The sequence below is a fragment of the Nannospalax galili genome, unplaced genomic scaffold (genome assembly GCF_000622305.1).
Source record: "Nannospalax galili isolate Female #2095 unplaced genomic scaffold, S.galili_v1.0 scaffold1307, whole genome shotgun sequence".
NCBI lineage: Eukaryota > Metazoa > Chordata > Mammalia > Rodentia > Spalacidae > Nannospalax > Nannospalax galili.
Window position 1 is genome coordinate 907,484 of NW_008357035.1, and position 27,035 is coordinate 934,518.

General features: G+C 53.5%; 1 protein-coding gene across 6 annotated transcripts in view; it reads left to right on the top strand.

Moving 5' to 3' along the window:
• Ppfia1 (PTPRF interacting protein alpha 1) overlaps positions 1 to 26,796 on the top strand; it is a 78,992-nt gene extending 52,196 nt beyond the window's left edge. Inside the window, exons 16-28 of one of the 6 annotated variants that reach the window (XM_029557112.1) lie at positions 4,665 to 4,816; positions 5,872 to 6,044; positions 6,364 to 6,457; positions 9,559 to 9,640; positions 9,725 to 9,925; positions 12,291 to 12,353; positions 12,805 to 12,831; positions 19,153 to 19,328; positions 19,412 to 19,509; positions 20,970 to 21,145; positions 21,536 to 21,604; positions 22,557 to 22,722; positions 25,541 to 26,796. In XM_029557112.1, coding sequence (XP_029412972.1) covers positions 4,665 to 4,816; positions 5,872 to 6,044; positions 6,364 to 6,457; positions 9,559 to 9,640; positions 9,725 to 9,925; positions 12,291 to 12,353; positions 12,805 to 12,831; positions 19,153 to 19,328; positions 19,412 to 19,509; positions 20,970 to 21,145; positions 21,536 to 21,604; positions 22,557 to 22,722; positions 25,541 to 25,566 — 1,503 coding nt within the window. In that variant the 3' untranslated portion in view covers positions 25,567 to 26,796. The other 5 variants (XM_017794832.2, XM_029557111.1, XM_008854975.3 and 2 more) reach the window with 5 other exon arrangements.
• The last annotated feature ends 239 nt before the right edge of the window (positions 26,797 to 27,035 follow it).

The window sequence follows — 27,035 nt, forward strand, 5'->3', positions numbered from 1 at the left end:
TCAATGCCCTCTTTGTCCTCTGTGGACATTACGTGCATGGATGCACCTACATGCATGCAGGCAAAACACATAAAATGTAAACAGCTGGGAGTGGTGGCTCACGCCTTTAATCCCAGCACTTGGGAGGCCAAGGCAGGTAGATTTCTGTGCGTTCAAGGCCAGCCTGGTCTACAGAGTAAGTTCCAGGTCAGTTAGGGCTACAGGGAGACCCTGTCTCAAAAAAAAATAAATTAAAATTTAAAAAAATTTTTAGAGTAAATGCTGGGACTAGAGAGATGGCTCAGTGGTTTAGAGCACTGGCTGCTCTTGCAGAGGACTCAGGTTCAGTTCCCAGCACCCACATGGTGGTTAACAGCCATCCATAACTCCAGTTCCAGGGGATCTGATCTCCATGGGCATTGAGCAACACAGGTGCACATTACACACATGCAGGCAATACAGTCATACACATAAAATAATAAAATATTAAAGTAAATGCTAGCTAGGACTTAATGATTCAGCTATGCAGGTTAATTTCATATTTAAATGACCAGAGCAGCAGGTCAGCACTTAGTTTTGGGACAGATATGTGGCCTGCTTTCCAGGGATAGCCAGTCAGTAACTGTGAAAAGAGGTGCTGCAGCAAGTAGACAGATGTGCAAAGAGCCTGGGGTGGAGCTGGTGGCAGAGTGGTTGCCTGGCCCGGCCTGGGCTCTGTCCCCAGCACTACAAACAGGAGAAGAAGAGATGTGTGGAGGGCTGCCTTGTGGAGCTCTGAGGTGGCCCAGCCAGTCAAAAGACCCAAGGCCTATGGAGCTCAAGCAGACAGGCATCCCCACTGGTCTTGGGACGTCTCTGTCCTGGAATGCCGTGGCCATGTGCAGGGCAGGTCTCAGAATGCATGATGACTGCTGCATTATCACTTAGAGCTTGTGTCCTAAACTAGCAAGTGGTGTCCAGCTGCTCAGCCAGCCGCACTGCGCCCGTTTGGTGCTGTTGTCCAGTTGCAGTTGGGTTGAAAGTTGGCATACCTTTAATTCGGCTGGCAGAGTCACTTGCATGGCATGTCAAGTGGTCTGGTGTAGTGTGACACACTGCCTGTGTGCTGTACATCGTTAGCTTGGTGGGTCAGACTGAAACTCCTACAGCCCCAGCTGTGGCTTTGTCCTTCTAGACCTCTTGTGAGAACACCTGTGTGCTTCAGGCTGTCCCCATGCTGATGACAAGCTCTGCTTCTGCCTGATCCTGATTCCAGGGCCCTGTCAGTCTGGGGTCTGGCACCCTGTGCTGTGACAGTCCCTCCCTCAGTGCCTGCTGGTGACCAAGCAGCCAAGTGCCAGACTGCTGTGTTGTGGAAGAGCGGCTGGTTGAGATTTCACGTTAGAGTTACTCTGTCACTGGTGACGAAGGGCACTTAGTATGTTGTACATGAGGACACAGGCAGGAAGGGCTTGTGCCGTCTGCAATTCTGCAAGAAGTGCTTCCTGTGTGAAGAGATGGCTTGCCCGGACGGGACTGGTGGAAGCTGCGTGACAGCGGTGCCCAGTCCGGTTCCAGTGCCACATGCAGACTGTAGGTCTCAGCCCACTGCTGGCCGAGTGCCTTACAGGAGCTGTAGGATAGAACCTCTCCCTGCCGCTGTGCCAGCCTTGGCGCTTCGGGTTTTCATAGGGTGCTTTCCTCCCACTGCTTTAAGCAGTGACTTTAGAAAAGTCGCACATGAAATCTAGGTAAGGCTTTTGTATTAATGGCAGTGAGTGATGAACTAAAAGCAGGCTCGTCACCTCTTCAGTTCTCCTGACTGAACGTGTTCAATTCAGTATGTTTGCAGCCAGTTAGAGAGGCCAGCTTGGAGTGGACGGCCCTTCAAGCCCTTGCTTAGACAGAACTCCAGGTTCTAATAAGCTGCACATGATCAAACTGACTCTAGCTGGGTAACAGTTTGCATTACTTTCCAGTAGATCTTGCATGACTTGTGTTTAGTGTTTTCTGTCAGTGCGCTCGCTCTCATGTCTGTCCTGCTCCCATCCTGTTTTAAATGTACTTGCTGTACTGGTTTTAACTTCCAAGTGTGCAGTAAATGTGCTTTCTCCCTTTCTTCACATGCCTGTCAGCCTAGTGACTTAAGGAAGCACCGTAGAAAGGTAAATGACCCGCACCTTCCTTCCCTCCCTGCCTCTCCACAGCACATTGTAGAACGCCATGTCTCCCAAGAGCATCCCACTGTCACATGGTGCAGTAACGCAGTGACAAATAAGTGGCTTTAGGGGAGGTATTTCATCTGACCCTGCTCCATGGGTGGGTCCTGTGGACAATTTGTCCCTGAAACCCGGGACAGAAGGGCCTGCTGGTCCCCTGAGTCTGTCTGGTTACTGCATGCTTGTATGTAAGGGGCACGGTGTTGTTGAGCAGAGCCTCAGGGCTGAGCTCTGGGAAGGCCCTCTGAATGACGTAGGGGGTGGCATGCTGTGAGGTCACCGTTCTGTGCCAAGCATGAGCCTGGTGCTTGACTAAGCCATTGTCTTTTTGTTTTTTTAAAGTTTTTGTTTCTTTGAGACAGGTCCCATTCTATAGCCCAGGCTGTCCTGGAACTCATTATGTGGCCCAGGTTGGCTTCAAACTCACAGTAATCCTCCTGCCTCAGCCTCCCAAGAGTTTGGATCATTGTCTTCTTAAACTCTGTAGTGCATCCCTGTGAGGTACTGATAACCATAGTATTCCCATTTGCCAGTATGGAAGCTTGGGGTTCCGTCTTGGCATGTAGGGTGCAGATGTGCCTTTATGTCTGTCTGGCTTCAGGAGCTGAACTGGTGGTTGCTTGACCCTTGGGCCTCTGCCACCTACCCTGACCACCAGGTCGCTCCTGCAGGGGCTTGGGCCTCCTTCTCAGATACTGTTGGAGTGAGTGCAGCATGCTGGGCGGGGCTGCCACAACTGTTCCTAATTCCCTGCTACAGCCAGACCCCTGTGCCATCCCCACCTGACTGGCTGCGCTGGCAGTGTGCAGAAACAGTTGTCTTTTCCCTGGCCTCCCGAGGAGGGGTGTTCATGAGGATGCAGGAGTCAGTCTCCACTCTGCCCTGATCGTTTGTCACCATGTGGCAACCCTGTTAGTGGAGGGGCCACCCTGCACGGTACTGTGCTTCACCCATGGCTTGTGGTCAGTGTGGCCCTTGATGCTGGTTCTGTGTTCTCTGGTGAAGGAAGCAGTATGCAGGCCGCACTCAACTACAGCATGGCAACCCTGCCTTCCTGTCCCTGGACATGTGAGGATGTCCTGTTCCAGGGCAGTGTCTGCAGACCTGCCATGGGCCAGATGTTGCCCTGTGATTGTGTCATGTCTCCCCCCCTCCCTTCAGCAATCCTGGCAGGTTAAGGCAACTTCCTGTTTTTGTGACATGGACTCCAGCCGGGGTCCCAGTGCACCTGTTCCGCAGGAGAAGAGGGCCCATCTGGAAGGCTCTCTTAGGATTTGGGGGCCAGTAAGGGAGCCGGGCTCTGGCAGGGTGAGGCTTGGCTCAGGAGCCCGGTAGCTTACATAACAGCCAGTTCTTTGGTAGTGTTTTAAACAACGGATGATCTCCACTTGCAAACTTGCATTTCTTATTCATAGTTTCTAGCCATGGTGGCCTTTGGCCTGAGGGGCCCAGAGCCTTGCCTCCTGCATGCTAAGTGCATGCACCTCAGAGCCCGACCTGAGCCCAGGATGCTGGTGTCTTGAGATCAGGGAGATGCAGAAGTTATCTGCTGCTGGCTGACAACACCCTAAGCATGTGTCCACCTGCCTGTCTAGCCCTGATCTGCTTGTTTCTTACTGAGCCAGGTGGGCTACAGTGGGAGCACTGTACCCTTGTGCCCCAAGGAGCAGCTGTGGCTTACATCCTATAGTGTGGACACATGCCCCCACTTCCCTCAAACCTTGTCCTACTTCTAACCAGAAGGTGCAGACCTTTCCACAGGGCCTGCCTTACCCAAAAGGAGTACCTCTGTACCCAGGGTTATTTTGTCTGAGTCAAGTGGAGCCAGAGATCTTAAGCCACACACTTGCTTCCATTACAGCATCCAGTCCAGACACGGAGAGATGCGGCTGTACACATGGGTCTTACTCATGGTCCAAGCTGTGTTGTGTGTGTCCAACCCCTATACAGAAAGGTGCTGCCACTTGCCAGAGTGGAATCCCCCTCCCCAGTGTTCCTATAGAGTGGCCTGACGAGGCCTGTTTTGGGCTCCTGGTCAGTGAGGGCTGGCTGCCCTTCTGTATTGGTAAAGCTGTGGTTGACTGCATAGAGCTGGTCCTTGGTGCCCTGTTGGGACTTGGCTTCTGGTGAGCCGGACTCAGGAGGAGGTGGCGGTGTCCTGGGTCTGCCTGGCCCCATGCTCTTCTAGGTGGGGTGGGCCGTGCATTGCGTTACTCCATGCTGCTTGGTCCCACTGCTGGACAAGACGGCATTAACTAGGAGAAAGCTTTTTCCTGCAGCCTGTAATCCTACCACTTGGGAAGTTGAGGCAGTAGGGTTAGGGGTTCAAAGCCAGCCTGGGCTCCGTGAGATCCTGCCTTGAAAAAAAACCGCCAACAGAACGTGGCACTTTGTTTCGGCTGAGGCACAGCTGAGGGGCTTTCAGGCCGTCCCCAGCCGCGCGTTGCTCGCTGACAAACAGCTCGCTGACTCGATCTCTCCCTTCAGTTACCAGCTTCCCGAGAAGAGGTACGAGACGACAAGACGACCATAAAATGTGAAACCTCCCCCCCCTCCTCCCCACGCTCCCTGCGGTTAGACAGGCTGCACAAGGGCGCGCTGCACACGGTCAGCCACGAGGACATCAGGGACCTGAGGAAGTAAGGAGCGAGGCTGCGGACCAGCAGCCCCGGTGGGATGCGCTCGTCTGGGGTGTAACAATACTGGTCTTGGCCGGGTGTGGTAGCACTTACCTTTAAACTCACCACTTGAAAGACAGAGACCTACAGGTCTCTGTGTGAGATTGAGGCCAGCGTGGTCGACATAGCATGTTCCAGGCCAGCTGGGGCCGCAGGGAGACCCTGTCTCAAAAACAAGACAACAGACAGGATATTAGTCTTTCCTTGTGTGTTGAGTGTGAGCTGCAGGCGACTTCCAGCAGAAGGCGCGTCCCTGGGCGCAAGAGCTCTCTGTTCCTGGTGGAGCTTACAATTTTGATTGGCAGTGCTCTGGACAGCCCGGGTCATGATGCCCTCTTGCCGTTTTGGATTTACAAGTCGTTGGGCGTCCACATTATCCCAGCACTTTATTAAGTGCTTCCCATTAGGAATCTGGTGGCCACCTGGGTGCCGGTAGCCAGTGCACTGCCGTTTGCAGTTTCCGAGGTGTCCCGGAAGGAGGGCACTTGAGTTGGGTCACCATAGCCTGCAGGTAGAGCATCGCTCTCATCTGGTGGCGATGGCCCTCTTGGGTGTCAGGCCTCTGTCCCGTGGCTGTGTTTGTTTTGCTGCTCCTCACACCCTGGCCTGCAGGCAGCTCCCAGTGGCCCAGCCTTGTCTTGAGGAGGGTGGTCCCTGGGACTCCTGTGTCGGGCAGGGTGGAGGTCAGGTGCCCTCTTCAGAGGAATGTCAGGTTCCAGAGAAGCTGGGCTTTCAGAAGCAGGCGCCCATGTGAGCCCATGGCAGCCTGTCACCGCACAGCACCCTTTGTGAGGCTTGATAATGCTTAGAAAGTTGGAGAAGAGTCACGTAAAGTGAGTGTTTGACTGACTGGTAATTCATGTCTGTTATCCTGGGAGGCTTAGGAAGATGGCCACGAGTTCCAGACTGGCTTGGGCTGGAGTGAGAGCTTGTCAACAGCCCAACAGAGCTGCAGTACTTGTGAGTGGGTGTCCGTGATACGGCTCCAGGTCAAAGTCCGTTGTCTTTCCTTGAAGCTCCACAGGCTCCCAGGATGGCCCCGTGAGCAATCCCAGCAGCAGCAGCAGCAGCCAGGACTCCCTCCACAAGGCCCCGAAGAAGAAGGGCATCAAATCCTCCATTGGACGCTTGTTTGGCAAGAAGGAAAAGGGCCGACCTGGGCCGCCGGGCAAGGAATCGACAGGGCAAGGTTGGTCGGTTGGCTGTGAGCTTAGTGAGGGGTGGGGTGCTCCTTGGGTGCTGCTGTGTTGCCCAGCTCCCATGCGCCACCGTACTGCTGGGAGTTCTCTAGGGAGTGTGGGTACTCACAGTGGGTACACATGTGACCCAAAGAGCCACAGCTGATGTCCATTTGCCCAGAGTGACTGGTGACTGTCCTGCAAATGTTTGCTTTGCCATTTGGTCAGAAATAGCCCGGGCGGGGGGGGGGTAGCTGACTTTACCTGCACAGAGCAACCAGGGTGTGTCTGTTGGCTCCTCCTCAGTCTCTGCGTCTCTGCTTCCTTTAGCTGGTGTTCCGGAGACGGAGAATTCATCTCAGGATGCCTTGGGACTCAGTAAACTGGGAGGACAGGCTGAGAAGAATCGCAAACTTCAGAAAAAGTAAGCATCCCATTCTATCGTCATCTTACCAGGCAATTTTCAGGGTGAGTGGTGTTTGGGTTTCAGCTGACAGTAAATGCCATGGACAACGTGTGTGCAAGACCTTCTGACAGGGAACTCAGGCTTGGGGCTGCCCCAGTGGGTAAAGCATCAGGACCCGGTTCAACTCTCCAGCCCCAGTGTAAAGCTGGGTCCAGCAGTGTACACAGCTGGACCCTAGGACAAGAGGGAGGACTGGATGTCGACAGGAGGGTCCTGGGGCTCAGCAGCCAGTAGACAACCTCCAGGGTCAGTGTTCTAGTTTGTTTCTCCATTGCTGTGACAAAACATTCTGATCACTACCAACTTGGGGAGGAAAGGGTTTATTTAGTTTACATCTCCCAGGTCACAGTTCCATCAGGTAAGAACTCAGGACAGGAACCTGGAAGCAGGAGCCCAGGGGTGACACCACCCACAGTTGCCTGGGCCCTTCAGCATCATACAACAATCAAGAAGATGCCCCACAGACATGGCCACAGGCCAGCCCAATGGAGATAATTGCCCAGTCGTGGCTCCCTCAACCCAGGTGTGTCACCACACGTGTACTTTACATACATACACCACACATACACCATACACACACACCACACATGTACATACCACACGCACCCATCAAGTACACATACCATGCACACAAAGAGCAATTATAGTCTTTTTCAACCACACTCTCTGGAGGCCTGGCATGTTGAGGCAGCATTCACGTGGATTCCTGTGTGCCTTGAGAAGTTGTCTTGCAGGAAGGTAGAGTGGGCCAGGGTCAGGCCTGTCGAGATTGGAGTTGAGTCCTGCTGCTAGGGTCAGCTTGTGGCTCTGGGAAAGTCCCTCTGTCTTGTGTTTAGTCCTCCTCTGTGAAGTCCACGTGGCAGCTCACAACTGGAGTCTTTAGAGGTGCTCGCTGGGGTGGCGGATGTCCGTAAAGCTGTGAAAGGGCTGGGGATGTGGTAGAGTACGTGCCTAGCATGCATGAAGCGTAAACTGGTCATGGTACACGTCTGTAATCCAGGTGGAGGAGGATCGGAAGTTCAGGGTCATCTGCTGCTGTAGAGTGAGTGAGGCCAGCTTGGGCTCCATGAAACCTGTCTCAAATACCAAAAGAAGAGGCAGGTAGCACTGCTATCACAGGGTGTTGCAGAGGCAGAGAGGGCTAGCCTCAGGAGTCTGTAGGGTCTACATGTTATGTCCCTTAACTCGTGATTATTAAGAAGCGTGGCTCCTTTAACAAAACTGAAGTTCTGGACTATGGCTGTGTCAGGGCTGTGGGGGGGGGTCACCAAGTCACAGACTGTCCAGTGGGGGCGGAGGGTGGCCTGTGCGTCACACCTCTGGTCCCCCTGCTTTCTGATGCCCATGGCCCTGTTCTCTAAGAACCAGAGCAGGCTGCCCCAACCATTCACTCCCATCAGGAAGTGCAGGGAGCCTCGCAGGCACAGCAAACTCTAGGCAGCTGTGGAGGTTGCCGGAGGGCCGCTTCACTTGGCCAGGGGTTTTGGGTATGGATCCGTTACTACTAGAAAACAGGTGCTGCCACACTGCTGAGTCTGGGACCCAGGGCCTGTAAAGTCCCCTCAGTACGAACAAGGTCTGGTAGTCCTGACCCTTCATCCTGGGCCAGGCCACACCCCCAGGTTGGGCACTGCCCCACATGCTTGAGTTCCGTCTCTGATGGAGTGCAGGAGCTGTCATGGAGGAGAGTTTGTCTGAAGGAAGCAGGAAGATGAGCAGTTGGTGGTGGGACCCCGGACTCTGGCTTCCTTACAGCCAAGGATTGGCATGCGCAGCCTGTCCCTGTCTCCCCTCTGAATGCACACATTCATTTCTGTTTAGTTCATAAGGCGATCCGAATCACTTCTGACTCCACTGAGACAGGACAGTGCTGCCACTAGGGTAACCACTCCCAGCCAGCCATGCTGCTGTCGCACAGAACTGCGTGAGACGTTTGTATAGAAGAAGCGCCTCTGTAGACGTCGCAGCTGGAAGCAAGCCCTCCTGTTGAGGGTTACTGAGAGGGTTTTGTCTTTAGACACGAAACATTCTGTAAAATATTATGCATAAAATACCTTAGAAAAGCAATCTAGGAGCACAAAGACCTGGGGTGGGCTCGGTGCCAGGCGGGGCTCAGTGCCAGATCATGCACTCAGCAGACCAAGGCAGAGGCCAGCCCGGTCCACAGAGAGTTCCAGGCCAGCTGGGACTACAGGGAGACCCTGTCTCAAAAACAAAGACAATAAGATCAGAAGTTCAAGATCATTCTCATTTACAAAGAGAGTGACCCGATATCCAAAACAAAACACACACACACACACACACACACACACACACACACACACAATATCACAGTGAGATGACTCAGTGGGTAAGGTACCTGTTGCCAAGCCTGACAACCTGAGTTTGAGTCCCAGGACCCACATCATGGGAGGAGAGAACCAACTCCCATAGGTTGCCTTCTGCCCTCCACACATGCACTATGGCATACATGTGCACTTCTCCCCCCATGCAAATAAATACACATAATTTTTAAAAAAGAACCAGAGCTTGGAGCAGTAATTCCACTGTTAAGAGCACTGGCTGCTTTTGCAGAAGATCCCAGTTCAATTCCCAGCACCCACATGGCAGCCAACAACTGTCCATAACTCCAGTTGCAGAGGATATGACGCCCTCTTCTGACCTCTACGGGCACTGCATGAAACGGGTGCATTTACACACATGCAGACAATACACTCAGACACAAAAAATAAAATACATATGCACATATAAATCAAAGAAGCTGTACTTGTTGTTGCTGTGTCCCTGAGTATACCCCCAGCCTCCACCCCTGCATTGTCTCCCCAGGGCTTTGCATTGTTGTTCTATTGTAAGGACCCAACCTGGGGTGCTACCACTCGGACAGAAGGACTGCTGGTACTCTGCGAGGCAGTGCAGTACGCACAGAGCAGCCTGAGGCAGGTAGTGCCTGCCAGGGAAGCTGGAGAGAGGGAGAGCGACTCCTTGCCGCACTTTGGAACCACGTGACCATGCTGACACCCACTTCCGCTTGACGGTTCTTTTGCTGTGTCTTCCTGTAGGCACGAGCTACTGGAGGAGGCCCGGAGGCAAGGCTTGCCATTTGCGCAGTGGGATGGGCCCACGGTGGTGGTGTGGCTGGAGGTGAGTCCTTCATGTGCTGCATTGCTTGGACCTGGCCAGGCAACCCTGTTTTGACTCACATTTTGGCCTCCTTGCTGTCTTCAGCTCTGGGTTGGGATGCCTGCCTGGTACGTGGCTGCCTGCCGAGCAAACGTGAAGAGCGGAGCCATCATGTCGGCCCTGTCGGACACCGAGATCCAGCGGGAGATCGGCATCAGCAATCCCCTGCACAGGCTGAAGCTGCGGCTGGCCATCCAGGAGATCATGTCACTGACCAGCCCTTCTGCCCCACCTACGTCCAGGACGGTATGTCCAGAGTGGCATGTGCCATAGAGGAAGGGTGCCTCCTGGAGGGCGCAGCCTATTCACCACACTCATTAGGGTCTTTATCACAGTTCTGTCAGCTTCAGATAGGTTAGGACTCCTTCACTTAAGGAGTTGAATGATCCAGAGAACTTCAAGTGTCTGGGCTCATGGTAGAGTGCTTGCCTAGATGTGCAAGGCCCCAGGGTCTGCCCTCAGCACTGAAAAATAAAGGGTTCTCAAGAAACCTTGGCTGGAGCTCAGCATGGTGGCCCACCTGGCGTCTCAGCTTCTCCGGAGTTTGAGGTGAGGTGGAGGGGCAGAAGTTTTAAGTCCAGCCTGAACAACATGGAGACCCCCCCACCTCAAGTTAAAAGTAAAAGCTTGTCTAGAAAGACCTCAAAGAATAAGAGGTTTTGCAGGGTGGGTGGGTGGTGCGCACCTTTAATCCCAGCACTCGTAGGCAGAGACAGGTGGATCTCTGAGATTGAGGCCAGCCGGGTCCACGTAGCCAGTTCCAGCCATCTGGGCTACAGGGAGCTCCTGTCTTAAAAAATAAGCTTTTAAAGAAGGTTTTATAAGAGATAGGAATTGATTCTCATAAACTTAGACTTATTAACATTGAATCGGCCTAAGAGTTCTTAGGACAGAGCAGTGACTATCACTGGCTCACACTTTGCACAAATTGCTTCATTTCACTTCTGAGTTCTCTTCTGACTGAAACGGAATGGCTAGCTCGTCTTTGCACTGTACATCAGGCTGCTCGCTAAGCAGATTATATGACATAAATACTTGCAACTATTAAAGCAATTTATGAGCTCCTTCCCACGAGCGGCCTCTGGCTTGATGCTCTGGGCTAGCTGTCACTGAAGAGGGAATGTGCCCTTTGACCTGTCGCACATGTTACATGGGGAACAAGTGTTGAACCACCTGTGGACCAGCCACTAGGTTGGGGTGTAGGCATGCAGGCAGGGCAGCTCCCTCGCTGTCCCTTGAAGCCAGCCTTCCACACAGTGCCTGGAAAAGAAAAGAACTCAGAAGAACTCACAGTCTGGGCTCAGCGTGGCATGTCCATGGAGCCCATGAGGAGTGAAGTGCGTGTGTCTGCAGAGTTGCAGCTCTGCTGAGCGCCATGAAGGAACCTGCTGGGTACAGCCGATGGCACCAGTGACAGATGGCTGCCACCACCAGCATTCTGGTCCCTAGAGAATTTAGACCCTCCTTTCTCAGTTGACAGTAGTTTTTCCCTGACAGAACTAAAGGGGAAAGCCCGGGTATACATTGCTGGTGAGCTTAACCTTTGAGAATGTGAGACCACCTTGGGCTGTATAGGGTACTGTCTCATAAACAAAGAGCACAACATGAGGAAAAGTGGCTAGTTCATGATGTGCTTTGTGACCAGCCCGTGGCTTGTGTGAGAAGCCTGAGGCTCCAGGGCTCAGTCAGTAAAGTACCTGAGGAAGCACTAGGTATGCATATCACCTGTGCCCAGAAGACTGCCCCCAGGTGAGAAGGCCCAGAGTGATCTGATGAAGCCAGTGGTGGGCCGGAAGTGTGACATCTCTGTGTAGCAGGCCGGGGCTGACCTGGGGCTCATGGTTATTTAGAAGAAAGTGTTGAGGTTTTTTTTCTGTTCATTCTGGAAATGAACAGTGGGCCTCTGTCTCAGCTGTGGTCCAGAGAGCTCTTCTCCCAGGAGGCCTTGACACCAGGGTCCTATCTGTTCCCTGTTGGTCGTGTCAGAAGGAAGGGCCCATGTGGCCTCTAGAGTCTTCAGAAACACACTGTGTTCATAAAGCTGTGATTTCAGCCCAGCAGCCTGAGGTGAGGGATGAGTGTGCGGGAGCAAGCCTTCCACAGCCAGGGAGTAGCGAGGCTCTTTGAGCTCACTGCAGACAGCAGTCCCTCTTCTGGCTCTGATGGGAACACACATCGTTGGGGCCTGTCTAGAACCCAGTCTTGGGCTCTCTCTGGCCCTTGGCTGCTTCTTCGGGGTTGGGCTGTTGTATTGAGGTTGGGGAGCTCTTTTTGGAAGTGCTGGGGCTCAAACCCAGGGCCTTGTACCTGCTGGGCACCCCTGCCCCTAAGCCCCACCTCCAATCCAGCGACACTGTCAAGTACAGTGAATGTGTGGTTGTGGGAGAGGTGGCCAGCAAGGCGGGCCGCTGTGTTCACAGCAGCGGCTCTGGAAGCCGGCACTGTGCGGTACAGCGCAGCAGCCGCTAGGTGGGCTGGGCTGCTGCAGTTGTAACTCTGAAGAGCAGCCTCTGCCTCAGGCTGCTGGGCCTGTCGCTCATGTCATGTGTGCCCCTCTCCTCTTTGTCATGCTTCCCTGGCCCGGATGTGGCTGGTGCACTGGGTACCTTAGACCACAGGAAATGTCTGGTTAACACACGAAGAGATGGAAACGCTCGCAGCCACACCGCAAACGGTTAGTCACCGCAACCGCGCCCACGTGCACGGCCACGGCAGACCGGCTTGGGCTTTTCCCTCTTTGTTGGGAACAAAAGTTGAGGTTCAGCGTTTCAGATGAGGGCCCTCTGGGTAGCAGCCTCCCCTCAGCTGAGTGCACAGGGGAGAATTCGTTTCATTTTAGTTTTTCTCCAGAAGATAGAGCTGGCAGGCATGTGTATTTAGATGGGGTTTATCTCTGCCCTTGGAGGAGAGCTCAGCTTAGCGCCCTGCTGTGATGGTGGGACTCCGCTGTCTCTCATGGGTGTGCTCGGCATGGAAAGGGTGTGCTCCTTGCATGAAACCCTGGGCTGCGCGGGCTGCATGCCGCTGTGACCGTGCGTCCAGCTGCCCCCGTTCCCCCACTTGCTCAGCACGGCTCACCGACACTAACAGTCTGTTCTTTTGCATCCCTGACCACGTAACCTCAGGAAGACGAGGAGGGCAGCTGGGCTCAGGTTGGCGTCTCACTTACCTTCTTCACCGACGGCAGAAGGCGGCTGGGGCGGGAGGGCGTGTGGCTCTGCTCCTAGCATCTCGGCTGCTCTGTGTGCTTGACGGTTTGAGAGCCTGAGACGAGCGAGCGCAGGGTGCGTGGGGCACGCGGCGGCTCATGGACAACTTTGAACTTTTCCACGGGAGCCATTGTGGTGGCTGTTCGTAAGCACAGGTCTCTGTTACCAGAGACCCTCACACAGAGGCCTCCGGCTTCCGAGATCATGCACGTGTAACTCCCCAGGAAGTGACTTTAGTTTCCAGATCTACTGGCAGAAATGGGGACACCCTGAAAATCAGAGGCACGGTGCCCTCCTCCATGTCCCTGTTGGTTTTACTGAGCACTGCCCTCACAGTCCAGGTTTACAGATCCACAAGGGGAGTTCTCAGAAGTTAAGCCTCTTCCTGTCTTGTAGATGTTTCATTTTCTTTCTTTTTAAAACTTACTACATGGACTTGTTCGTGTATGTACGTGTGTGCATGTGTACCACAGCTTGTGTGGAGATCAGAGGACAACTTGTAGGAGCTCTTTCCTTCCCCTGTGTCAGTCCTGGGGATGCAACTCTGGTTATGAGACTTGGCAGCAAGCACTGTCACCCACTGAGCCAGCTCACTGGTCCGCGCCTGTGTGCTCAGCCGCCACTTGGGCAGCCTGAGGGAGCTCCTCCTGAGGTCTTTGCAACCTGCGGTGCAGCAGCTCTCCCAGGACCCCCACAGTGTCGCTAAGGCTGTGCTGTGGCACTCAGGGCTGTGCAGCTCCAGGTGTGGACTTGGGGAGTCGTGTTCCGAGTCGTCCTGGCCAAGATGGTAGTGGGAGCAGCTGTCTGCCTGTTTGTACTTGAGAGTGTAACCAATGGCACAGAGGAAGAGAGGAGCCATGGACTCTGCCTTGCTATAGGCTCTCTGCTCTCTTCTGAACGCATTAATCATTTACCACAGTAACAAGTCCACTTACAGGGCCGGCAGTGTCGTGAGTGAGCCAAGCAGACACTTCCCATTTGACTTCAGTGTAGCATCCGTGACCAAGCAGAAACCTTGGTTCTCCGTGTGAGTACAGCAGCTGTGTTTGCAGTGGAAGTTTAAGAAGGGCCTGCACAGGTGTCAGAGCGTCTCACTGGCCCCTTCCCGACACAGCTGCTGGCCCGCCCTCCTGCGAGAGGCTTATCAATCCCAGACCCTTGGAAGCAGTGTGCAGTGAGAATATTAGTGCCTGTGCTGTGTGGACACTGAGCCACCCCCCAGCCACCAGCGAGCAGTGTGGCCAGGACCCTGCCGTGGCGGAGCTGGCATTTTGCTGAGACTTTGTGGGCTCCCCTCCCTGGGCTGTCACAGCAGCCTGGGAGAAGGGGAGGGCCTCCTGGACTGAGCTCGTGCCGCTGCCGCTGCACAAGTGTGACCGGATGTGTGGAGACATGCAGGGATGGGAGGGTGCTACCCCACACAACCCTTTATCTGGTTCCTCCACGTCCTCCCCAAGGAAGACAGAGCTAGGAGGTCCTGTGCCCATGGCTAGACCTGCAGGGACAGTGAGACCACCCAGAGTGTTGGGGGAGGTGGTACCAGAGCAGGACCCTCCCAGGAGGGTCTGACTCATTCTTCCCACCTTGACTGGAGCAGATGGACAGTTAGATTGGAGGCCGTCTCCATTCCCTCAGGATCCTACCATGGACCTGAAGTTACCTTCCCTCTCTATGGGCATAGCGTGTGTATTTCCGTGGCATAGACCTGGCACGCTGTGTCACATCACAGTGTGTTCTGGGGTCGAATGCATAGGGAGTGGTGTTTCTAAACCCTCGGTTGCCGGTTCCCTTCTCCTGTGTGGTTGGTATGTTGGCCTTGTTTCCTGCCTCTGCCTGCTTTGCCTGTTCTGGGGGCACCAGGCAGAGCCCTCCCCTGGGCTGGTATGGTGGCCTCCGCACTGTAGGGGCAGACCTCCTTTCCAGCCCAGGTACTCACTCTGTGTCCCTACCTCTTACCCCGTGTCAGTGGCTGAATGCAGGTGTTGGGAGGGGGCCAGGCTGCACCTCACCCTTTGGAAACACTCCACCCTCTACCTTCTGAGATGCTCTGCCCCTCGTGGAGGCAGACTTGCTCCATTCTGACTTGCCAGGCACTCCACGGTGGAGGAGGGATCCTGTCACGTGTTTCTGGGTCTTTTGTAATGTGGTTTTCCAATCTTTTGATAGGAAAAATTTCCTCTTTTTTGCCCCAAATGTTGAACAACCCCTGTTCCTGTGGTACTCAGTCCTCCTCATAACTTGCTGCTTTAGCATACCGTTGATTTGACTTACTGGTACTGCAGATTTTTTTCATGGGCTATTTGAAAGTATGTTAAATTGCAAATATTTGGAGTCTGTCTAGATATTTTACCTCTATTACTATTTATTCTTTTGAGATGGGGTATTGCTGTGTTGCTCAGACTAGCCTCTAAATTTGGACCTCGTGATCTTGCTGTCTTAGTCTCTTAATCAGCCCATATCTGGCTTACTGATTGCTGATTTCTCTTTTCTTTTAAAAGATATTTATTTTTTACTTTATGTATATGAGTGTGTTGTCTACATATATGTCTGTGCACCACATTCATGCAGTGTCCTTAGAGGCTGGATTAGTAGTCATTTTTCTGTTGCTATGACAGAAACGCTGATCAAAACAACCTATAGAAGGAAGAGTTTATTTGAGCTTACGGTTCCAGGGGAATTACAGTCTTTCATGGCAGGGAGGCCTGGTGTCTGGAGGTGGAGCAGAAGCTAAGCTCTCACATCATCACGTAGGCACAGGAAGCAAGAGAGCAACTGCAGACCTGGCAAGGCTTAAGAACTCTCTAAGCCCACCCCCAGTGACATGCTTCCTCCAGGATAGCCACACCTTCTAAAACCTCCCAAAACAACCACCATCTGGGGACAAAATGTCCAAATATGGACATTGGAGCCTATGGGGGACATTGTCATTCAAACGACTACATTCCACACCTTGACCCATTTCCTATGTTGTGTGTGTATGGGTGTATTAGTCGCTTTTCTGTTGCTGTGATAGAAACACTGGCCAAAGCAATTTATAGAAGCAAGAGTTTATTTGAGCTTACGGTTCCAGGGGAATTACAGTCTTTCATGGCAGGGAGGCCTGGTGTCTGGAGGTGGAGCAGAAGCTAAGCTCTCACATCATCACGTAGGCACAGGAAGCAAGAGATGACTGGAGGTCTGGCAAGTCTTATGAACTCTCTAAGCCCAACCCCAGAGACGTGCTTCTTCCAGGATAGCCACACCTTCTAAAACCTCCCAAAACAACCACCATCTGGGGACAAAATGTCCAAATATGGACATTGGAGCCTATGGGGGACATTGTCATTCAAACGACTACATTCCACACCTTGACCCCCACAGGCTCATGACCATATAAAGTGCAAAATGCATTTAGTCCAACTTTAAAAATCCCTATAGTCATTACAGTCTCATACTATTCAAAGTCCACAGTCCAAAGTCTGTTCTGAGACACAGGGAAATCTCTTAACTGTAAATTCCTGTGAAATCAAAAGACAAATTACATACTCCAACATACAGTGGACCCGAATACACATTCCCATTCCAAAAGGAGGAATAGAGGCACAGTGAGGAAATACCAGACCAAAACAAGACCGAAAACCAGCAGGGCAAACACCAAGTCCAGTAGCTCCACGTCCGACTTCTGGGACTTACTTCCAAAGGACTTAGATGGCTCAGTCTCTCCAGCTTTGCTGGATGCACACACATCTCTCTCTTGGGCTGGAACCACTCCCTGTGTGCAGGTCTTCTTGGCAGATGCCTCACAGCTCTGGCACCGTGAACGTCTTCTGGGGGTCTCCATTGCCAACCAGGCTTCACCTTCACAGCTTCACGCAGTGGCCTGTCAAGGCCTTCTCTAGGCAGGGGAACCCCTGCTGTACACTGCCTGGCCTCCAAGGTGCTCTGAAACCGCAGAGGAAGAACCAGTGACCCCTTCACTCTTGCTTTTTTCATGCCTCAGGCAAGCTTTTTGGATGTGGGCAGACTCCAGCCAGAGCTTTTGCCAAAATATCCCAAGTGCTGCTTAAGTCCTTATTTCCCTCTGGAACTACACTGTTCTCAGCACTGCTTGCTTCCAGGCGTTTACTAGAATGGCCTGTTAAGTTCTGCTTACAGCAATCAACCACTTTTCTAGCTCAGACTTCCAAAGTCTTCTACATTCTTCCAGAACCCCACATGAGCATGTTCTTCACAGCCAACACCCCACTCCTGGTACCAATTACCGTATTAGTCACTTTCCTGCTACTGTGACAGAAACACTGACCAAAGCAACTTATAGAAGGAAAAGTTTATTTGAGCTTACGGTTCCAGGGAAATTACAGTCCATCCTGGCGGGGAGGCCTGGTGGCAAAGATGGCGGGAGGAGGAGCAGAAGCTAAGCTGTACATCTTCCAACAGGTACAGGAAGCAAGAGAGCAGCTGGAGGTCTGGCAAGGCTTAAGAACTCTCTAAGCCCACCCCCAGTGACATGCTTCCTCCAGGCTAGCCACACCTTCTAAGACCTCCCAAAACAGCGCTACCATCTGGGGACAAAATATCCAAATACTTGGAGCCTATGGGGGACATTTTCATTCAAACAACCATAGAGGCCAAAAGAGGACGTGAATGCCCTGGAACTGGAGTTACAGAGGGTTGTTAGCCACCACATGGGTGCTGGGAATGGACTGTGAGTCCTCTGCAACAGCAGCCAGTGCTCTTAACTGAGGAGCCATGTCTCTAGCACCCCTCCCCGGCCCCTGCTTTTGAGGCTGGGTCTTATCTTGCAGCCCAGTCTGGTCCTCAAACTCATGGCAGTCAGCATGTCTCAGCTTCCCGAGCACTAGAGTTGCAGTTCTCTCTGTGATCATTTTCTTCTGAGGCCGAGGAACACCATAGGATTAGTCTTTGAACATTTGGGGCCCCTGAGGTGTTGTCCCATGGTGGAGCATGTGGAGCACTCATGAACCTGGGCCAGTCCCTGCGCCTCACCAGGCCAGATGCATTCTAAAGGTGGCTGTGGGGCCATCACCTGTCGCCTGCTTCTTGGGAGGCTGAGGCAGGAGGATCACTTGAGCCCAGAAAGTTGAAGATGTGGCATACTGTGCACTGGGTGGGGCTCTCCCAGAACTAGGGACACCAGGTGACGTGGTGCAGTCAAGGGACGGTAGAGTGAGATGCACCTCTGTGCTGGTCCTGGGCAGTGTGGTGGCTTCCTCTGGAGAAAAGAAAGGAAGAAGGAAAGCACGTTGTTGTTGGGTGGAGAGTTCTGGAAAATACAGCTTGGTCGAACTGGCTGGAATGGCTGCCTGAGTCTGTGAGTCTTGCCAGCCTTGCAGGGAAAGGAAAGCTTTGGTTAGGGGGTTTACGGTCTTCTTACCATAACTGTGTAATTGTCCTTTTCTTCATTGAATCCTGTTCTCTCTCTCTCTCTCTCTCTCTCTCTCTCTCTCTCTCTCTCTCTGTCTCATTCTTTTTGCAATAGGGTATCTCTGTAGCTGCAGCTGGCCTGGAACTTGATTTGTAGACCAGGCTGGCCTTGAACTCACAGAGATAACGCCTGCTGCTGCCTCTAAGAGTGCAGGGATTAGAGGCATGCGCCACCATGTCCAGCTTGGTTTGTCTCAAACTATTTCTGGGGCTGGAGAGATGGCTCAGTGGTTAAAAGCACTGGCTACTCTTGCAGAAGGTCCAGGTTTGGTTCCCAGCACCCACATGGGGGCCTAACAACCACCCAGTTCCAGGCAATCTGTCATCCTCTTCTGGCCTCCGGGGTCATTGCATGATGTGGGTTCCCTTAAATATATGCAGGCAAAATACTCATACACATAGAGATTAACCCGCCCTCCCAAATTTAAACTATTTTCTAAATCAGCTTTACTTTTTTTTTTTTTTTAATAAACATGTTTCATTTAGGAAAAACCAAAATCAAAACCAGCCAGAGATCATTTCAATGAGTAAAGTTGGACAGATTCTTCAAACTTGTTCATGAGTCGTGGTCGCCCTTATTTACTGCATTAAAAGCTGTTCCTGGAAGGGGTCCGTAGTCAGCTGAGAGCTTAGTATGGTTTGTGAGATCATTGATGAGCGTCAGTGAGTCCTGGGTTTTAATGGTGTGATTCCTTCTGTGTGAAGTCTCCCTGATGTTTGAAAGGGGGAGTGGGGTCAGAGTGCTTGGGAATCATCAAGCCCGCACTGTCTTTAGTTTATTCTTCAGAGAGTATGGCAGATGAAAAGTCAGTAGCTAACGTCACCACCTATTAAAAACAGACGTTAGCGTATGGGGACATGAACCACGAGTGGATCGGCAACGAGTGGCTGCCCAGCCTGGGCCTGCCACAGTACCGCAGCTACTTCATGGAGTGCCTGGTAGATGCCCGCATGCTGGATCACCTGACCAAGAAGGACCTGCGAGGGCAACTGAAGATGGTCGACAGCTTCCACAGGTGAGTCCGCACCTTCCCTTGTGACTGGAGGCTTGCCCTGTTGCCAGCACCGTATAACATCTCCCCCCACCCCCCCCAAATAGGAACAGTTTCCAGTGTGGAATTATGTGCCTGAGAAGGTTAAATTATGACCGAAAAGAACTGGAGAGAAAAAGAGAAGAGAGCCAGAATGAGACGAAAGGTGGGTTCCGTGCTGGCCTGCCACGCCCTGTGGCCTTGGTGGGCTCTGTGCGGGACCAGCTCTGTCCACTCCTGCCCTGCGGCCTCGGTGGGCCTTGTGCAGGGCCAGCTCTGTCCACTCCTGCCCTGTGGCCTCGGTGGGCCCTGTGCGGGGCCAGCTCTGTCCACTCCTGCCCTGCGGCCTCAGTGGGGGTGGAGGGCCTGGCCTGACACAGATCAGCAGGCCTGCTTGAACACTCACCTGACCCTGTCTGTGGGGATGCTGTCTCTCCTGTGCCTCATGATGTGTCCTTAGAAATGCAGGGCGGAGTTCACCTGCCTAAGCATGGAAGCTGGGCTGTGGGCTGTCACAGGGAGGGCAAGAGGCCCCAGCCCTCAGCCGGCCTGTGACGGACAGCAGCATCCAGGGCAGGCAGAGGCGGGCCAGTGGAACAGTCCAGCAGACAGTGGCCACTCTGCCCAAAGGCCCTGAGGTGCTGGCAACAGTCATCTACTGGGGGGTTGTCTTGGAAGTCAAGAAGTCACTAACAGCTCTGACAGTGGTGCTGACTGGCATCAGGCCTTGTTCAGCTGCCCCCCCAAGCTCTGTCCAGTGGCACCCCCCAGCTCTGTTCAGCTGCCCCCCCAGCTCTGTTCAGCTGTCCCCCCCAGCTCTGTTCAGTGGCACCCCCTAGCTCTGTTCAGCTGCACCCCCCTACCCCCATCTTTCAGCGTCACCCCGCTTCGTGAGTGCGCTTTCATCCTATTTTTAATATGAAAAGAAAAAAACCTAGCGGTGAAGGTGTGCTTGAGGGCTGGGCTGGCTCGACATGAAGCCCTCCCTGGCGTGTGGCACTCACAGAGCCCTGGACGTGAGCCCAGCACTGTAAAGAAACTGAGAGCAGCGCACCTCCTGGGATAGGGCTCTCAACTGGTGGAGGGAGCTTACAGGTCAGGACCTGGGGAGGAAACGTTCTGGGTGGTGTGCTCCGCAGCCCTCTGTGTGGGAGCTGGCTTTGGATGAGGTTGGTGACCACCTAGCTCTCCAGCAGAGCTGAGCGAGGGCTGTGATGTTATATGCTCAGTCTCCGGTGTCCTGTAGCCTGGACACCCTTCGGTTTCTCTTTGCAGAATGTGAGAACTGGACCCCAGCACCCAGGAAGCTGAGACAGGAGGATCATGTTAGTTCAAGGCCAGGGAGGCTGTGTAGGGAGAAAGGTGTTTACATCGTGAAAGAAATGTTTTCTAAAATGTTTAACATGAACAGAAGTTTGAGGTTGAGAAATGAGGTTTGTGTGGGGCTGAGCAAGTGTTGGCACTCCCTTGGGCTCCCCAGACCAGGTCCTGTGCTTTCATAGAGCACGCTGCTGCGTGGGCATGATACCTGTAAGGCTGAGGGCAGTGATGACACCTACGGATCGGGATCAGGACGCACAACCCGTTCTGCCACGGGCTGCCTTGAGTTGTTTCGTCCTTTCACAGATGTGCTGGTTTGGAGCAATGACCGGGTGATTCGCTGGATCCTGTCCATCGGCCTTAAAGAGTATGCCAACAACCTAATAGAGAGTGGCGTGCACGGCGCACTTCTGGCCTTGGATGAGACCTTAGATTTCAACGCCCTGGCACTGCTGCTGCAGATTCCCACACAGAACACTCAGGTGACCCCCACAGCCGTCTGCCTACCTGCCATGGTCTCCGCAGTCCTGATCCCACACTGTCACCTGGAGCCTCAGATAGCGATCTCCTTCCTAGTAGTCTGTGAGGGGCTGACTCAGTGTCCACGGCTCAGCTTTGTGTCTTCACCTGCCCTTTACTTAGCACATCGGACGGGGCCAGTTTCACTCCCATAGAGCACTAGCTTCTGCCCACACCCCGCCAACCCACATGGCTGTCCAGCTTCTGAGAATGTGGCCCCCTCCCGAATCTTCCTGAAGGTTAGATGTGTTCACTTCCGATGTCACTGAGGGTTAGCATGTTCTTAGCAGTGGGATGTGCCAACGTCCCTCCTGTTAGATTGATGAGTTTTGGTGGTAATTTTGCTGTTTCAGGCACGAGCTGTCTTGGAAAGAGAGTTCAACCACCTTTTGGTCATGGGAACGGACAGAAGGTTTGACGAAGTAAGTCTCAGCCCGGTGGTCTCATCTTATTGGCCTGCATGTTCCCACTGTGCTGGGGTTGGAATTGCCTTTGAGCATGCCGGGCAAGCGTTCTGCTACCTGCCCATCACATGGAGTTGTGGTGTGGAGAATGTTAGTCAGACACATCCACACATGGTGCTTGTGCTGGGCCAGGCCAGAACCGAGACACAGAAGTTGCCTGCCACAGTCCACACCCCAGCCAGAAGAGAACTATTTCAGTAAAGCTTTTGTTCCCCTTTAATATTTAGGAATGCAGAAATGGTGTTGGGAAAGGGCCTCGCAGTGTAGCCCAGGCTGGCCTTGAACTTGCAGTGATGTCCCTACCTCTGCCTCCCTCCTGAGTGCTGGGGCTGCACATGTGCACCACCTCGCCACGCTTACTGTTTTGTTTGTGATGTCCCTTAAGCAGTGGACACACCATAAAACTCAGTGAAGCCCATAGACAGTGTGTGGATCGTGTTCTGGGAATGCCCTGCCCTACTCCAGAGCCCTGTGCTCTGAGAGCAGTCTTTGAGAAGGGTGTTAGAGAGAGAGCTAATTTCTCCCCATGCAGAACTGTGACCTTGTTAGAACTGTCGTCATTGGGCCCCGAAGAACTCAGGTCTGACAGAGAACAGAGCCATCTGTCAAGATACCGCCCTCGTCAGCGCCATCCTGGCCTGTGACAGGAAGTTTGTAGTGGCCCTGTCCATTCCACAGCTGTCCTTTGCTTTCTGCAGGAGGAGAAGTGAGGCCTGAGGAAGGGCAGGACCCACCAGCCAGGACTGGCCTGGGCCTGCAGTGTGGGCAGGAGTGTCCCCAGGTGGCCGTTCCTGCTGTAGACCTGTGCTGGGCAGCCAGAGTCCTGGGCCAGCTGCTCTGCAGGATCTGCCTCTCAGGGTGTGCCTGGCCTTTGCTGCTGAGTGGGGCTGTGTCTGTCTCTGGTTGCCAGGACGATGATAAAAGCTTCAGGAGGGCGCCTTCATGGAGAAAGAAGTTCCGACCAAAGGAGGTCCGAGGCCTGGCTGCTGGCTCCGCGGAGACGCTTCCTGCCAACTTCCGGGTCACTTCCTCTATGTCCTCGCCCTCTGTGCAGCCAAAGAAGATTCAGATGGATGGTGTGTCATGGGCCCTGGGTGACTGAGCATCGGGGTGTGGCTGCATGTGTGTACAGTTAACCCTGTTTATTCTTAAAAAGTTAACAATAATAGAATCTAAGAAAGTTGTCTGGCTGAATCTTGGCCTGTTCTCCGTAAGGCTCAGCACTGTCTGCTCTGGAGCTGAGGCAGAACTTATGCTGCAGAGCCAGGACAGGACAGGCAGCAGCATTTACCCCGAGGCAGGCTTTTACTATGGTAGCCTAGGCTACTCTCAAACTCACAGTAATCCTCCAGCCTCAACCTCTTGAGTTCTGGGATTATAGGCCTGAGCCACAATACCTGGCCCAAGTAAATTTTAAATAATACAGTTTCCCTTCGGTGAGCTCTATAACCACCCACTCCGTCCCCCCCTTTCCCCCCTCCCTCTTCCCCTCTGCCCCTCCCTCTCCCACCTCCCCCCCTCTTGCCCGTCCTCTCTCCTTTGTTCTGTGTCACACATATGTCCTTGGACAGGGGTCAGGGGAGATGCAAGGGTTGGAGGCTCCAGTGTTGCCAGTGGAACCGTATGTCTGTGCTGATGTCCTAGCAAGGAATGGCATGACGTTGGCTTTCAGTGGGGTTGGGTGTCTCCTTTGCAAGCACAGTTGATTGTGATTGGACCCTAGACTCCTGACAGGTATCTCTGCTTGACCTGTGCTCATCTAATGACAGAAGCCAGGTGAGGTTTGGATAGGGCCTGCTGCTAGAAGGCACATGACCTTAAGCCAGCCCGTGACCTTGAGCAAGCCCCTTGGCTGTGCCCTGAGCTCACCATGGTGCCCTCTGCCAGGGATGTTTGATGGTGAGACACTCAAGCACTCAAAGCAGGCAAGCCAGAGCCCTGCGGGGTTGGTATGGCAATGCAGGCGCCTGCCATCTTCTGTGCGGGAGGCTCTGATGGGCCTCCTGGCTTTCATTCACCCTTCTGGAAACCAGACACAAGCACATCTGTTCTGAGCCTCACTGAGCTGGACTCGTGATGAGGGCGGTTCTGGGGAGCGCAGTGGGAGCTCAGTGGGTACAGGCTCTGCGTTCTTCTGCCAGAGTCAGTCATATGCTGAAGGGGGAAAAGCCGGTCTGTCTGCTCACAGGCAAATTCATGAGTGAGTCCCGATGAGCTGCAGCACCCTCAGCCAGGCAAGCCAGCTCAGAGCTGCGAGCCAGTGCCCCACTTTCTTGGTCCTGAACCATATTTCCCGCCTAGCACTAATGTTAATGCTGGATGAGACCAACACTTCCCAGCAGGCAGATCTCTGTGAGGTCGAGGCCAACCTGGTCTGCATAGTGAGTTCCAGGCCAGCTGGGGCTACAGGGAGACCCTGTCTCCAGAAGACAAAACAAAGAACAGGCGTTGGGGAGGCAGAAGCGGGCCGGGAAGAGATACAGGGCTGTGGTACAGGTTGTGGCTCTTCATCCCCCGCAGGTAGAAGAGCATTGCCTGGAGGCCAGGTTGTGTCAGGGCTTCATCTGAGGGAGGAAGGGTGAACCCTTGCCCCCCAGGCCTCGGCCACAGGCCCACAGTGCCTCTTCAGTCCAGTTGCCTCACCCGTCCTCCACACTGGTGTTTTCTAAATGACAACCAGGAGCGAGCTCACTGGCCTCCCTCTGTCTGATGGAAACAGTCTGGGCTTGGGTTTCCTAAGGAAAGTTGGTATGCCCTGGCTAGCATGCCCTGCACCTCTGCTCCAACCTGGTGAGCAGTGGGTACTGGGCATGGACCCCTCCTGCCTTAGAGCCTGGCCTCACTCCTCTCCACAGCCCCTCCCAGGGCAGAAGGCCTGTGTGCGCAGAGCAACCCCTTTATGTAGTTTTCACTGGTGAACGTGGACCCCTGGAGTCGTGTGTGTGCTGTGTGGCCCCCATGTGGTTTCAGAGTTAGCTGTCCGTATCCTGGAACTCTGGGGAGGGGCAGAAGCTCAGCCACCCCTGGGTGCTCTTGCTTGGCCTCTCCCCCAGCCAGTAGGCTGTCTTCGCATCCCTGGGAAGCCCTGCGACAGGTGGACTGTCTTACTTGTGCCCTTGTGTGATGTTTAACACTAACTGCACGCTGTGTTTGCATGCTTCCTCCGTGGCTGTGGAGACAGGCAGTGTGTCCGGAGCACAGAGGCTGGACTCTGCCACGGTCAGGACTTACTCCTGCTAGCGCCTCCTGCTGGTGAGTAGAGAGCAGGCGGGACGCTGCCATGTCCAGCGCCACATGGGCACTTCGGACAGTGGTCACAGGATGAAGCAGCTTTTTCTGTTGAGGAAAATGTACTGCCTTGCTCTGCTTGAGAGCTGATGTCGTTGGAAGGTGGGGTTGGCTGTGAGAGGGAGTTTTCACTCACCCCGCTCACTGTCGCCCGGAGTCAGGGCAGGACTGGGGACACCACCCAGAGTCAGGGGCAGGGGTAAGGTCGGTCTCCTGCACATTGGTGTGTCTGTGCAGGGCTGGCCTCAGCTGCTGTGTTAGGACAAGTGGAGGCCGCATGTGCTGTGCCACCTGAGGAGGTGCCGGCCATGCAGCCGGACAGCCCTCAGTTTGGAGAGTTGGTGTTTAGACAGCTCACTGCTGAGTTCTGGCTACAGCACGGTGGTTGCCTGTGTCCAGTGCCGCAGAGCCCCTGCTAAGGGTGGGCTCCCACCCCAACTCTGCTCAGAGATGCTGTCCTGCTGGAGCCTGGGACCTCTTCCCGAGGCGTCCTCTGTTAGCCTGTACCTTTTAGACAGGCTCGGGGACAGGGCAGGGGAAGCAGGTGGCTGTGGGACCTGCTATGTAGGCGCCGTGTGCTGAGAGGTGCTGTCTGCTTGTTTGCAGTTTACCCGCACTACTTCTACCGGTGACGATGCGGCAATGCGGCACAGCCCAGAGACCACGGCCAGAGCTGCGGAGTCTAGTCTCAGCACTTGCTCCATGGACCCGGAGATATTTTATTACAGAGTTTTTTAACTAGTGAAAAAAATCACAAATACCATAGAGAAAATATTTTAGAATCCAATGTTTCTTATATTTATGTAAACTTAGGCCTCTTCTTTATATAGTTACTTTCCATGTATGTCCAGGCTATAAATATCCTTTTGAATCAATTCATGTTCTCTGTCTAATCTTAGTCTTTTAAATGAATGTACTGTAATGCTTTATGTAAATCTATGAGCAGATGTAGGGCTTCTGTAAATTATGCATTTATTGTAATTACCTGTTTAATTTTTAATGTCGAGCCCTGACAGAGGAAAGGGTTTTACTGCATTTAGAAAGTCATCATGACAAGCCATGTATGTTTCTGCCCAGCTCCGCAGCAATCACTTGGGAGACTTCATTTACAGATGTTTCTGTATTCTAAGGACTGACCTTAACTGTACTTTTTCTAGCACGAAATCTTGGCTTCTGCCAGGCTTGGGACCGATGGTCAGAACTCTGAACCCTCCCAGCCCCGGCCACCCTCTGCCATGCACTGGACATGGGTCGTTTATGCTGAGCAGAGCCATGAGCTAGGAGCAGAGCTCTCCACGGCCGGGGTGGCTGCAGCCAGGGAGCTGAGCGTAACCTTCTGGAGCCTTCCAGCTGCCTCCCTCCAGTCATTCTTCAAGGACCAAAAGCGGGGCATGCACTCACCTCCCAGCCTGGGGCAGGGCAGGTGAAGGCAGGAGCAGGCACCCTGCACGTCTCACAGAGGCCTTACCCCTTACTACACGTCTTTTCTATGTTCTCTGTAAGCATGCTGAAAGGACCGACCCAGCTGTGCTGAGGGCGCCGTGCTCTGGCCGTCTTGGGTTGTGGTGGTGGCGGCGGAGCTGCTGTTGAAGGCACCTAGGAGCCAGCCAGCGGACCAGGCAAACGTGTTGTTGGTTATGCAGCCGGTGAGCAGGAGAGGCAGCGTCTTCCTGCTCACCCTTTCTGCTGAATTCACTTGTACAATTTGTGGTTACCCTTCTGTTTTTCTCTTAATCTTTCGTGACCCTCCCGATTACGTAACTAAGTGTGTACAGTCGACTTTGGAACTGTTTTTATCACAGTATTATTTATTGCTTTCTTTCAATAAAGTACTGAGCATTTTCCACTGCCAGTCAAGCATACTGGGACCCAGCTCGGTCTGCCTCATGCCCCACTTCATCCCTGAGGGTGGAGAGCAGAAGGTGGAGTAGGTGGGCTGGGAAGGACCGAGGGGAACCCCAGGACATAGGCGGGTGGGAAGGCAGACAGGGAAGTGGGAGGTGTCCCATAAGCCATCCAAGACTGGGTGGCCTTCTATCCAGGGATCCGAGGCTCCAGGGCCCCGGCCTGCAGCCAAGGCGCTGCTCCTTAGCCCTCCTGC